This window comes from Onthophagus taurus, unplaced genomic scaffold (genome assembly GCF_036711975.1).
Source record: "Onthophagus taurus isolate NC unplaced genomic scaffold, IU_Otau_3.0 ScKx7SY_15, whole genome shotgun sequence".
NCBI classification, from domain to species: Eukaryota; Metazoa; Arthropoda; class Insecta; order Coleoptera; family Scarabaeidae; genus Onthophagus; species Onthophagus taurus.
The window spans coordinates 2,070,618-2,083,632 of NW_027248940.1; the positions used below are offsets into that span (position 1 = coordinate 2,070,618).

The 13,015-nt window shown below is 34.7% G+C and overlaps 1 protein-coding gene across 1 annotated transcript; it reads left to right on the top strand.

The window, feature by feature from the left end:
* Nucleotides 1-10,712: 10,712 nt before the first annotated feature.
* Nucleotides 10,713-12,671, top strand: LOC111422074 (probable cytochrome P450 4d14). The gene is made up of 7 exons (XM_023055280.2): nucleotides 10,713-11,031; nucleotides 11,083-11,283; nucleotides 11,338-11,523; nucleotides 11,578-11,906; nucleotides 11,965-12,033; nucleotides 12,085-12,433; nucleotides 12,482-12,671. The coding sequence occupies exons 1-7, from the start codon at nucleotides 10,869-10,871 to the stop codon at nucleotides 12,652-12,654; spliced, it is 1,470 nt and encodes a 489-aa protein (XP_022911048.2). The 5' UTR covers nucleotides 10,713-10,868; the 3' UTR covers nucleotides 12,655-12,671.
* Nucleotides 12,672-13,015: the final 344 nt, after the last annotated feature.

The window sequence follows — 13,015 nt, forward strand, 5'->3', positions numbered from 1 at the left end:
TTTGTGAAGCAATACTCACGAAAAAGGATAAAAATAAAAAAGGACTTAGTTTACGTTTTGTGTTTTCTTTCAGGAACCCACCAGTGACCGCCGCCGATGAGTTGACCTCGTGTCGTTGTCGAAGAGAAGAACCAAGTTCCGATCGCCGGACCCCAGCCAAGATGATGCAATTCACGAATTTTTTTTTTATTTTTAATGTCTTCACTGTTACTAATCCATGCTCGAAGGACCAATGTTTTTGGGGAATAAATCCACTTTTTAGTTTCTGCTGTATTTTAATATATTCAAGTATAAACGATTAAGTCTTTACATGCCATGACCGTTAACTCGCGTCTTCGCCATGACACCCCTTCGTGTTGTGTGCAATGTGCACCGTTTTCAATACTACCAACCCAACAGTACTCAAAACTTAAAAATATTAATGTTACTAACTCAACAGCAATGAAATTTCAAGTTATTTTATCTCAAAATTTTTATAACTCAACTACATATATATCATATACCATTTTAAAAAGGAAAGTATCAGCTTTAATTTAACGTCAAAGTCTTTTATTAATTTTCATAAACAACCCTCCCACAACATTTTAAGTTGCAATCCGCATTTTAATGTTTTCAATATTACGATGAAAACGCAACGAAATTTCAAATATTTTTATCTCAAAATTTTTATAACCTAACTACATATACATCATATACCATTTTAAAGAGGAAAGTTTCAGCGTAAATAAACCCTCCCTCAATTATTTAAGCTGCAACCCACGTTTTGACGTTTTTAGTATTAAGGGGGTAATGCCACCTTTGAAATGAAAAAAATCGATTTTGTTTTTGCCTAAAAGTGTTCTTTATACTGTCTAGAATGAGAATCCATTGACCGAAAACATTTGCAAAATGTTTTTCTGCCTAAAAAATTGATTTTTGTAACATACCTCACCGGAAATTCTAAGATTTCTGTATCCACTTTTTGTTTCATTTTTTTATCCACTGTATATGCAGGTATTTTGACCTTGTTGTACAAAAAAGTTAAAAAAAACATAAAATATCTTTTTTCAAAAACGCTATTGAAGTAGGCTTTCGGGTACCTGAATAAACAATAGCATCATAAAAACTCATTTTCGTAGAAAACTTTATCCGACTTCTATCGAACAAAGGGGTAATTCCCCTTTGTTAGGTGGTATACCCTCTTAAGATGAAAACGTAACGAAATTTCAAATGCTTTTATCTCAAAATTTTTATCACCCGACTAAATATATATCATATCGACCTATGCAACGAAGACTATTGTAAGTCATTTTTGGTAGAACTGAGATATAAGCGTTTAAAGGTTTTGAACAGATTGCATTTTAAGAAATAAAATTTTCTATGTAACAATTTCCTACTTGGTTGCTATAGATATTTTATATAGAGGGTTCCGAAAGGATTCACCATAGAAGAATAGCAATTAATTCTGTTTTCTTTTCAAATTTTTGTGACATATAGTTTTCGACGAATTATTTGAAGCAAAAATCAAACTTACTATAAATGTTATTAGAAACTTTATTGAAAATATTTTTTAACTTAAACAATTATGCAATTATTAACATTATAACTTATTAATTACTTTCAATTATACATAAATAATCTTCATATTCGTTATTATCACTATCACTTTCCATTATTTCTCTTGTAAAACTCTTTATTTTTTTTTCTTTTCCTTTTCTTCTTTAAGCAATAGGGAATAATATAATTATGATACATTTTTGGTATGGCGTTCATTTTACATAATTCTAGTAGCCCTTTCAACTTTTTACAATCAATAGCGAAGATGAATACAATAAAGGAAGATTTTTTCGATAGCCCATATTGCTAGTTTTAATATTCCTACGCTTACATACTTTTAACTGTATACTCTTAAATTCTTCACTATATCCATACTTAAATTTTATTTCGTTAGGGCACGTTGGTAAAAAATGAAGCTCTTTTATTTGATTTATTTTTAATTTTTTTCCTTCTATGTCTTTTTTCCAATTCTCCAACTTTACTTTTTCTTTAAAACTAAAAAAATCATTCTGGGACATTTCCTTTACAATATACGGCCGTCCACTAACTTTTGCCATACGAATTAACATAACCCACTGGTCTGGAGTATAAATAGCAGGTTGATGTTTTTTGGCGTGCTCAATAACAGAGTGCATGCTATCTCCTTCGTTCTGCGTATGTCCTACTTCAAGAAAACGATGGATTATTTCCAGATTGAGAGACATAGAGGCATAAGAAAACATTGAAAAAATAAAACGATTTCGGTTTTGACCTCCGCAGTTATCGGAATACAGAATAACTTTCGTCACTCCTTTATCTTTTTGCGTTTTTAAGAAATGTAGAATCGCACTACTTATTTCGTTGGGACGTAGCAGTATCATTCATTATTTCCCATGTCATAAATCGTAAAATTGTACGTAGCTAGTTTACTTTTGTAATAAAATTGGCTCACTGCAGATTGAGGTGTCACTAAAACTTTTTGTAAGTCAAAACAAGAAGCATATACGGATTTATCATTTTTTGCTGCTTCTTTATCCAAATCTTTTAAGGATCTAGCGGGTTCCTTATCAGCTTTGTATTTCTCATATTTTTCTTGCATTTTTGATTTATCTTCTGGAGTCGCTGCTCCATAGACTGCACAAATGTTGCATTGATCCTTTTTAGGTTTAAAAAATCCAATATTAGATTGTGTATTAAAGATATCTCTGTATTGTCTAAGAGTAGCAGTCTGCGTAAAATTATTCCGTTGCATATATTCCAAGTACAGTCTATGCATTATTGATATGTTAAGCCCTTCCTCCAAGTACATTTTTGTACCAGTTTTTCTGGTGTAATGAGAAGGAATTACGGGAAAAAGTTTAATATGTTGTTTAATACTGTTGATTATCTCATTGTTAATTTTATTCACTCTTGTAGTATGCTTTCCTCGTTTATCTTCTTCTACAAATCCTGTTTTTAAAATTTTATCTAAAGCTGTTGTAACCCATTGATCTGATATTCCAAAAGTATTAAGGAACATAGTTTTGCAAATTAGTATTTCATTATTTTTAAGAATAATATTGTATTTTCGAGAAAAATTCCGCCTTGATTCCCCCTTTTTTTTAATCTGTTTTTTGTCTATGGCTTTAACACACCTGGCTATATAATCCCACTGTCTCGTATCTTCTTTTCTGCTCTGTTCACTAATTTTTTCGCGACATTTATTCCTGCAGCCCTCTTTACATGGATTCTTCATTTCCTTTGCTGGAATAACGTTACCTTTACGATTTTTGTGCTTTAGCCCCAAGTTCCGCTCTCTTTTAGCTTGTACATCGATCCATTGTATTCTGTTTTTCGCACGCTTTCTGGCTATTTTTTTTTATAACTTGCTTTACGCTTTCTACAACGTTGTTACTCCTCCCTTACAGATTCGACTTTACTCGACAAATTAGACGAATCAAAGTCTGATGGGTCTTTAGGGACATAATTTTATTTATTTATTTTTATTTATTTATAATTTATGGGTACAGAAACAGGACAAACCCAAATGATCTGTACCACGAAAAAAATTTACAATAAAAAAAAGAAAACGTGTACCAAAGAAAAATGAATAAAGAAAAAATCAAAATTATCAAAATTAAGGCGAGCAATTAAAAATAAAATTAAACTTAAACTAAAAACACCGGAATTCAGATATTATATATATACAAAAAAAAAGATAAAACAAAATAAAACAATAATAATAATACAATAAAGCAAAAAAGCCAAAAAGTAAAATAAAATAAAACAATGCCTAACAGCAATAGTAACGGCGAAATTAAACATTATACAAAAACAGAAACCAACGAGCTACCAAAACGAAGGAGGCAATTCGCTGACTGCATTAAAAAGTATGCGCCTAAACGTAGAAAATGAATGCTGAAACAAATCAATATCGAGCTTATCAGCCTGACGAGTTTCGAAAAGCATTGGTGCGCGGAATAGGGGTACAGAACAAGAAATTAAAGCGAAGAAGACGGGGAGGTACATGAATATTGACCGAATTCAAAAGAACTGTGGAATCACACATATTGTGTAAAACCTTGTAGAAGAATAATATGTCGTTACACAGGCGACGTTGTCGAAGGTGCATTAACCGAAAAGATCTGCAAGACGAATGATAATTAATATAATGTATGGAAGATTTAAAGTTTAGATATTTCAAAAATCTAGATTGAATTTTTTCAATTCGGTCAATATAAATAAGGTATTGGGGATTCCAAACTACAGTGCAAAAATTAAGAATACTGTAAACATATGCGAAATATAAATTTTTAATCGCGTCAACGCTTACAAAGGAAGAGGTGGATCTCATAATGAAACCGAGCATACGCCAAGCCTTATTAACAGTAGTGTCAATGTGCTGTGCGTAGAGAAGCTTGGGATCAAGAGTCACTCCAAGGTCTCTAATAAAGGAAACGCGTGTTAAGTTTACGCCAGCGATGTTGTAATCGTAATGAACAGTATTCTTCCTTCTCGAAAAAGAAATAACATTACATTTAGACAGATTTAGGGTCAAGTGGTTTTTAGTACAAAAGTCAGAAATCCTGAGAAGGTCAGTCTGCAGTCTAGAGCAGTCCAATGGAGAGGAGATACGCAGATAAAGCTTGAGATCATCTGCGTACATTAGACATTGACAATGTTTCACAACCTTGAAAATATCGTTAACATAAAGATTAAATAGCAAGGGTCCGAGGTGGCTACCCTGAGGGACACCCGAGGGAACTGATATAGGGTCAGAGCAATATCCGTTAACAGATACAATCTGGCTCCTACCTCGCAAATATGAATCAAACCAGCGGAGCAACCCACCATGAACACCATAACCATGAAGTTTTGATAAAAGAAGGCTGTGATCCACACGATCAAAAACCTTGCTAAAATCGGTGTAAACAGAATCAACTTGACAATATTGGTCAAATGATGTTAAAATATAATTTGTGTACTCAAGCAGGTTGCTCTGCACTGACCGATTCGCAAAAAAGCCATGTTGTCTAGGATCGATTTTGGATTTAAGCCTAAAGAAGAGTCTGGTATAAACCAGTCTCTCTAAAACCTTACCAAACACTGACAATATAGATATTGGGCGATAGTTAGATATAAGGTTACGACTACCGGATTTGAAAATGGGCAAAATATATGCACGTTTCCAAAAGGCAGGAAACGTACCTTCCTTTACAGATTTGTTAAATAAGATGGAAAGTGGTAGAGAAAGAGATTCAAAACATGATTTTATTAGGATAGGAGGAATACCATCAGTGCCCGGACCCTTATTTATGTTTAAAGCAATAAGAGCTTCCTCAACCTCAGACCGCTCAAAGCGCATCGGACCCAAACATGTAGTATCATTAAGGTCAGCATTAGCAGAATGAAGTGAATTAATTGAATTAACAGGATTAACGGAGGGAGGGACATACACCGAAGAGAAATATGTTGCAAATAGCGAGCAGACACCCTTACCGTCCCCGGCAACAGCCCCATTTAATGTCATAGGTGTAGGAATTGTATCCGCACCTTTCTTGTTTTTAATATAAGACCAAAAGTATTTAGGATTAGCTTTAATACTGCTCTCGACGCCACCAACATACCTCCCATAGTCGCGCCGAATGAGAAACTTAGAACGCCCTCGCAATAATGAAAAAGTCAAATAATCTATTTGTTTTCCATACCGTTTCCACTTAAGATGAGCCCTTCGCTTTTCTCTGATCACTCTGATAGTATCTCGCGAAAACCACATCGGAAAACCACTAGTGAATTTGCGCTTGATCGGAGTAAATTTTTGAATGGCAAAATTTAAATGGTAATAAAAGAAATCAACAGCAGGGTCTACTTCACGAGTATTTAGCTCTGTATCCCAGTTAATAGTAGACAGATACGAATCAATGTCAGAGAAATTAGCACGTCTGAAGTTAAATACGTTAGAAGATTCAGTGGGAAGACGGTGTGGCATTTCAAACGAGCAAACGAATTCTAAAGTGTTGTGAGCACTATCCTCAGGGATCAGAGGATGAGTGCTTAACGAAATAGAAGATATATTAGAAAAATTAGCAAGAATTAAGTCGAGAGTGTTCTGAAAGGCATTCATGTGAAAATTGAATTGGTTGAGACCACATAAGGCGAGGGCATCCAGAAACTCACTCGAACCAGCAGAAGAAGTGGAGACGCCGGTTGAAAGATCGGCTGACCACCGAATTTCAGCTAGGTTAAAATCGCCACAAATCAAAAATTTGTCATTAGGATGGCCTTCAATGATTAAATTAATTTCATTAATAAAATTAAGCAATGCATTTTGATCAGAAGGAGGAATATAAACGCAGCAAATGTGTAAAGTTATAGAACCGGTCCGTAGAGTAACACACACTGCCTCAAGGTCCACAAACCATGTTGATTGCGGAAGGACAGACAGGGAAGAGGCTACCGCAATCAAAACGCCACCACCACGCACACTATTATCGGGGACGTTCGGGCGATCACGTCTGAAAACACTGTAACAAGAGGGAAAGCCTTCGGCAGAGTGAACACCTTGGTGAAGCCAGGTTTCAGTTAAACAAATCACGTCTATGTCTGTATTTAAAAGGCAGTTATGCATATCGACCAGCTTAGTGCGAAGACCTCGCACGTTTTGGTAGTAACACGAAAGAGGAGCCATTGAACATTAACAAGTAACTTATAATGAAAGAGATAAGACAAGTGACAAATGAAAGCTTAACAAATTAAAGCTTATCAATGTCACCTGCGGATCTTATTAAGATGGGGCGTGAGTCATCCCCCTTCCTCACAAATATTTTGCAGTCACGAATCCATACATATTTGTACTTCTTCTCCCTGGCCATCTTCTTGGTTCTCCCAAAGAGGATTTTATTCGCTTGGGTAAGATGCTCATTGATAAAAAGTTTATCCGAAATCCCATCAATGGACAAACCAGGGCCAGAATCCTTCGGAGCCGATCGTCTCCGCAACTTGGCGGCAGCAAGAAGCTGATCGCGAACAATGCGGCTACAAAAACGAACCACAATTGCTTTCGGGTCCGAGTTGGAAGCTCTGCCGGGACCTTGAGGAACCCGATGGATCGCATCGACTTCGGAAGGTGAGATGGAGACATCCAAGGATTCACCAATTGAAGAGAGAACCTTCACCAGATCCTCGTTGTTCTTCTGAGGAATACCTTGTATTTCGAGGTTGCTGCGCTTGGAATATTGTTCCAATTCTGAAACACGACTAGTTAAATCAACGACCTCTCTTTTTAGCGTGACGTTTTCAGCAGTGATTTTTTCAACAAGTTCGAATTGATTATGAAGCCTGCCTATAACACCCTCGAACTCCGATACTTTATTGCTGCAGAACTGTACAGATTCCACTAAATCCGCATATCTGCTGTTCAGTGTCTTCAAATCAGAGCGAATTTCCCTGACCGCATCCAGGACAGATTCCAGAGTAGCGGCAGGTAAGGAGAGTACAGGAGGAGCAGCAGGAGGCGGACAGAAAAGAGACGATCTGCGTCTGGATTCGGGTGATCGACAGACTTTACATCTCCACGACGCGCCAGGTACGCTAAGCGCGGCAACGGACCCCTTGGGGATGTCCGTGCACTTGCTGTGACTTTTTGGCCACACCCACCGCACGGGCTAGACGACATCGCACAACCAGTTTCAAGATCGGGAAATGAATAATGTCAAAACCACGTAAAGAATATCAAACACTGAGTTAAAATATGAAGAAAATTAAGTACACTTTATTAAAGCAAATCTGCCAGAATGGCTCGGTTATGTATTTCTTTAACAATTTCAGCACATCAGAAAGAATTAAATCACGCTTTACAATAATTAAACACGGAACGAAAATGAAAACGCGGAGACACGTTTACACAAAGACGTCCTAAGGACGAGTGAATAATTACTGTCAAGGTCCGAATTATCTGATAGTTTTTCCGTAACATGAACAGAGATGTTGAAACCTATCTCAGACAATGGACCTAACCAAGGCACCTTAACGTAAAAGTAAAAGCAAAAAGAAATAATACATACCTGAAAATTTACTTGTTGATTCCACAGGTACAAACCGGTCACTTAACTCCTCTGACATTTTGTATGTCGTATAAACCTATAAAAAACTAACTTTAACTCAGATCAGTTTTGCGTTTTAAAATGACGTAAAACAAATAAATAAATTTGGTTCGGCGAAAACCATAGTAACTCAACTTAATATAGTTTTCGCTGGGCTGGACCTGGACCATAGGAGTTGCTATATTAATAAAATTATATAGCCCCTTATTTTAAAAGGGTTGTATATATGGATTCGAAAGAAAAAAGTTTTGGTGTTGGTTCATTTGTTTTGATACTGGTACCAATTGAGTATAATTCTGTTTTTGAATCAATTAATCGTTTGTTTTTAACATCAATCAAGATACCGAATTTATGAAGAAAGTCTGCGCCAATGATTGGTTTATTAACGTTCGCAATGGTGAAGACGAATGGAAAATTTCGTCTTAAATTCAGCGAAACCGTGAGTAATTTTTTTCCGTAAGTGTTAATTTTAGTACCATTGACTGCGGAAAGGCTTGATTCGGTGTCTTGGTTGTGTTTGGGAAAAAGTTTAAATGGTAAAACCGAAATATCGGCGCCAGTATCAATTAAAAAATTTAAATTATTTTGATTATCAAATATAAAAAGTCTTGTATTAAATGAATTTGCCAAAAGTTGAGGTTGACTATCAGTCTTAATTTTGAATTTAGAAAACATTTCTTCTTTTTTCCTTCGAATCTTTACGGGTTTTTTGAATTATTGGTAGTGGTTCTATCTGCAAATACAGAATAAAAACTGCACGTGGCACCATCGCATTTGGTTGCATTTTTACCAAAATTACGATGATACCAACATACGTGATTCAAATTATGGTGTGAAATATCAACGGAATCTCCGCGAATCTACATTCCGCAGCAATTTACAGAAATAGTTATACAATAATTTCATGGTTTATCTCACCCTGGCATTCGAGCAACCATTCATTTAATAAAAACAAAATTCTTTTGGCCTCATATGTCGAAACAAATTCGTATTTGGACAAAATCATGTTTACAATGCCAGAAAGTTAAGATACAAAGGCATACAAAATCGCCAATTCTCAAAATCAAAGTTCCAAAAGTTCGATTTGAACACATTCACATTGATTTGGTTGGCCCACTTGTTCCATCTCTTGGATGTACTTATCTGCTCACAGTCATTGAGCGTTTCACACGGTGGCCAGAGGCTTTTCCTCTAAAAGATATCTCTGCAGCCTCTATTGCAGATACTCTTTTCAGGCATTACTTCAGCCGTTTCGGTATTCCTACCATGATCACTCACGATCAAGGACGACAATTCGAATCACTATTATTTTCAAAATTCCAATTATTTTTAGGTACTCATCAAATACACACATCTGCTTATCACCCACAAAGTAACGGTATGATTGAACGATTTCACCGTACTTTGAAATCAGCGATTATTGCTCGAGGTAATTCTTCTAGATGGAACAATGACTTGCCTTTGATTCTTCTAGGTCTCAGGTCATCCCTAAAGGAGGATTTAGATTGCTCATCCGCTGAATTGGTTTATGGTCAGCAACTCAGATTACCAGGAGAATTTTTCTTACCTACCGAACCATCAATTGAAACTGAACCATTATTATCACGTTTAAAATCATCTTTTGCTGACATTAAACCAGTTCAGTCAACCATACATTCCAGCCAAAAACCTTTTGTTCACAAAGAATTATTCAGGTCAAACTTTGTATTTATTAAAATTACTGGAATTAAACCTACGTTGTCTCCTAGGTACGAAGGTCCCTTCAGAGTGTTGAAGAGATTTTCAAAATTTTTCGTGGTATTGAAAGACAGTAAAGAAATAAATGTAAGCCTCGATTTGCTGAAACCGGCTTTCTTTCTGAACGAAAACGTTTCTCCTGAAGTCAACAATTTAATAATTAATAAAACTAAAAAAGTACATTTTAAATTTTAATTCAAATTTTTGACTAAATGTTTTCCCTCTTTCTGTTCTTTTTTTATAGGAGGGGAAGTGGATGTAGCGTGCTGTGGCAGCAGCTGCATTTAAAAACATAAAATTGTAATTCATTTGTTATTATTTTTATTTTTGCCACACAATTGTTTTTGAAGCAAACATAACAGACGCAAAATAAAAGTCTGCCAAAAGTTAATTTTATAATTATTGTATTATTATGTTGGCTAATACCTCATAGCCACAATGTAGTTACTTGGCTGCGCTTTTGTTACCAAGTTACTATAATTTTTTACCAAATAGAGCTTGAAGAAACATACTGGTACCGCATATTAACCCAAAATCACCATTTTTTTACTTACGACAGTTTTCGTTGGATAGGTCGAGATGTCATTTTAAAGAGGAAAGTTTCAGCTTTAATTTAACATCAAAATTTTTTTTTAATTTTCATAAATAACCCTTCCAGAGTTTTTTAAGTTGCAACGTGCATTTTGACGTTTTTACTATTAATATGAAATCGGACCAAAATTTCAAATGTTTTTATCTCAAAATTTTTATATCACAACTACATATATATCATACATCATTTTAAAGAGGAGAGTTTCAGCTTTAATTTAACATCAAAATCTTTTTTTAATTTTCATAAATAACCCTACAACTATTATTTGAGTTGTAACCCGCATTTTGATGTTTTTAGCATTAATCCTTTTAAATAAGATTTCGAGATAAAACTGTTTATTTGACCCTAACTAATTATGTCAATTCGAGGTTCAAAATTGCCACCTCCACGAACCGGTAGGTATAAATAAACCATCAATAAACCTTAAATTTACTCAATTTGAAATGTTTCTTGCCGAGTTATTAATTGTGATAATCGTAGCCATTATTTCGCTACCATTATGGTGGTATTATATATATTACACATATCGAAATCATTTGAAAATATTCCCTTCCACGCCCCAATTTCCCATTTTAGGAATCACTTATAAAATACGAAATAACGTCGGTGAGTGTTTAAAATGAACAAAAAATAATTATTTTAATAACACTTTATTAGACATTTACAATGTGATTAAATCGCAAGTTGAAACGATGGGGAAAAACGTTTTTGCCATGATTGGGCCAATCCCAACACTTTGTACAACGGATCCAAAAATATTTTCGCTTATTTTGAGCTCTCCAAAACACATAAATAAGCCGTTTATGTTCTCAGCAACGTTAAACAACGTCGTGGGGAATTCCCTACTTGTTGTAAACGGTAAAAAAAATTTTTTTTTAATTATTTTAATTCAAAAATGAATTTTATTGAAAGGCGACGAATGGAGGCGACAAAGAAAAGTTTTAAATCCAACCCTCGACTATAAAAACATCCTCGATAACAATAAAATTTTTAATAAGCACGCCGATGGGCTTATTAACAAATTTAAGGATGAAATTGATAACGAATCGACCGAGGTTGTCCACATTTTGGAGGATTTCACTTTTGATCAAACTGTTGGTGCGTTTATTTAATTTATCACTAAGTTTAAAATTAATAAATAAATTGGTGTAGAAACGATTTTGGGAGAAACCGGGCCTGAAATTGATAAAAGAAAAACAGCGAGGTGTATCAAAACATTGATGAAGATATCCCTTAAAAAGATGTATTTGCCATTAACCTACTTCACCATAACGGAAAGACTCACAAAAATTTATTGGAAAGAACGAGAACAACTAAAAATCCTTCACGACAACTTAAGAGGAAGCATTGAGAGGAAGCGAAAAGAATACAACAACAATTTAAACACCCAAAAAAGACCCACTTACATGGATATCTTACTGGGGGATAAAAATAATAAAGAAAAAGATATTTTGAGACAATTAACGATGGTCTTTACAGCTGTAAATTAAAATTATTTTATTTAAATCAAATTACTTAACTCAATTAATTAAATTTTAGGCCTTTGATGCCTCGGCGATTTCATTATCTTACATGCTTTATTATTTGGCGAAATACCCCGAAATCCAAGTAAATATTTTAATTTAAATCAATCTAATAATAGTTAAATCAAATTTGTAGCAAAAAGCGTACGAAGAGGTTCACTCAATCCTCGGCGAAGATATCCACCAAACAATAACGAACCAACAAATGTTAGAGATGAAATATTTAAATTTAGTTATGAAAGAATCGATGAGATTAGGCCCGGCGATTCCGTTATACACGCGAATACTCGAAGAAGATGTGATATACGAAGACACCACATTACCTAAAGGATTAATGGTGCTTATGGTTCTGTTTATGATGCATGTTGACCCTGAGTTATATCCAGAACCTGAAAAATTTATTCCAGAACGGTTTCTCCCGGAAAATTTGAACCCAAATAGGTATAGTTATGCCCCTTTTAACGCTGGGATTCGAAATTGCATGGGTAAGAAATATTTTTTTTACGGAATACTTAATAAGAAAGGTTTTGTAGGCCAATTGTATGCTATGACCTCGATGAAAATTGCCCTAGCCAAGCTGTTGCTTAATTATGAGTTTGTCGACGTCCAACATAAAATTTGTTATACAGTGGAGATTACTTTGCAATCAAAAACAGGAGTTAAAGTTGGGATACACAAAAGGAATCATAAATGTAATAAGAATTAAAATGTATTTTTCGAAAATGTTGATTTTGTTAGATGTTGGTACCTATGAGTTTAAATACCCCAAAATATTATACGAGCACTCCACGTGCATCACCAAACGGCCTCTCAAATATCAACAAAAAACCATAACATACAATAACGTTTTTTTCGTAAAACCATCTGTCTCACACAGCAGAATCGAATTGTCCGAAACTTGGACGAAAAACTCGTTTAACCCTCGCGACGTAATTATTAAAACACAGCAGGGTTTCATAATTAAATCCGATAACAATAAAACACAACAAATCACTTATCTAGCTCTAGTAAAAGACCAAAGTATAATAATAATAATAAATGACTTTATTGTCTCCATTACAAAAAAG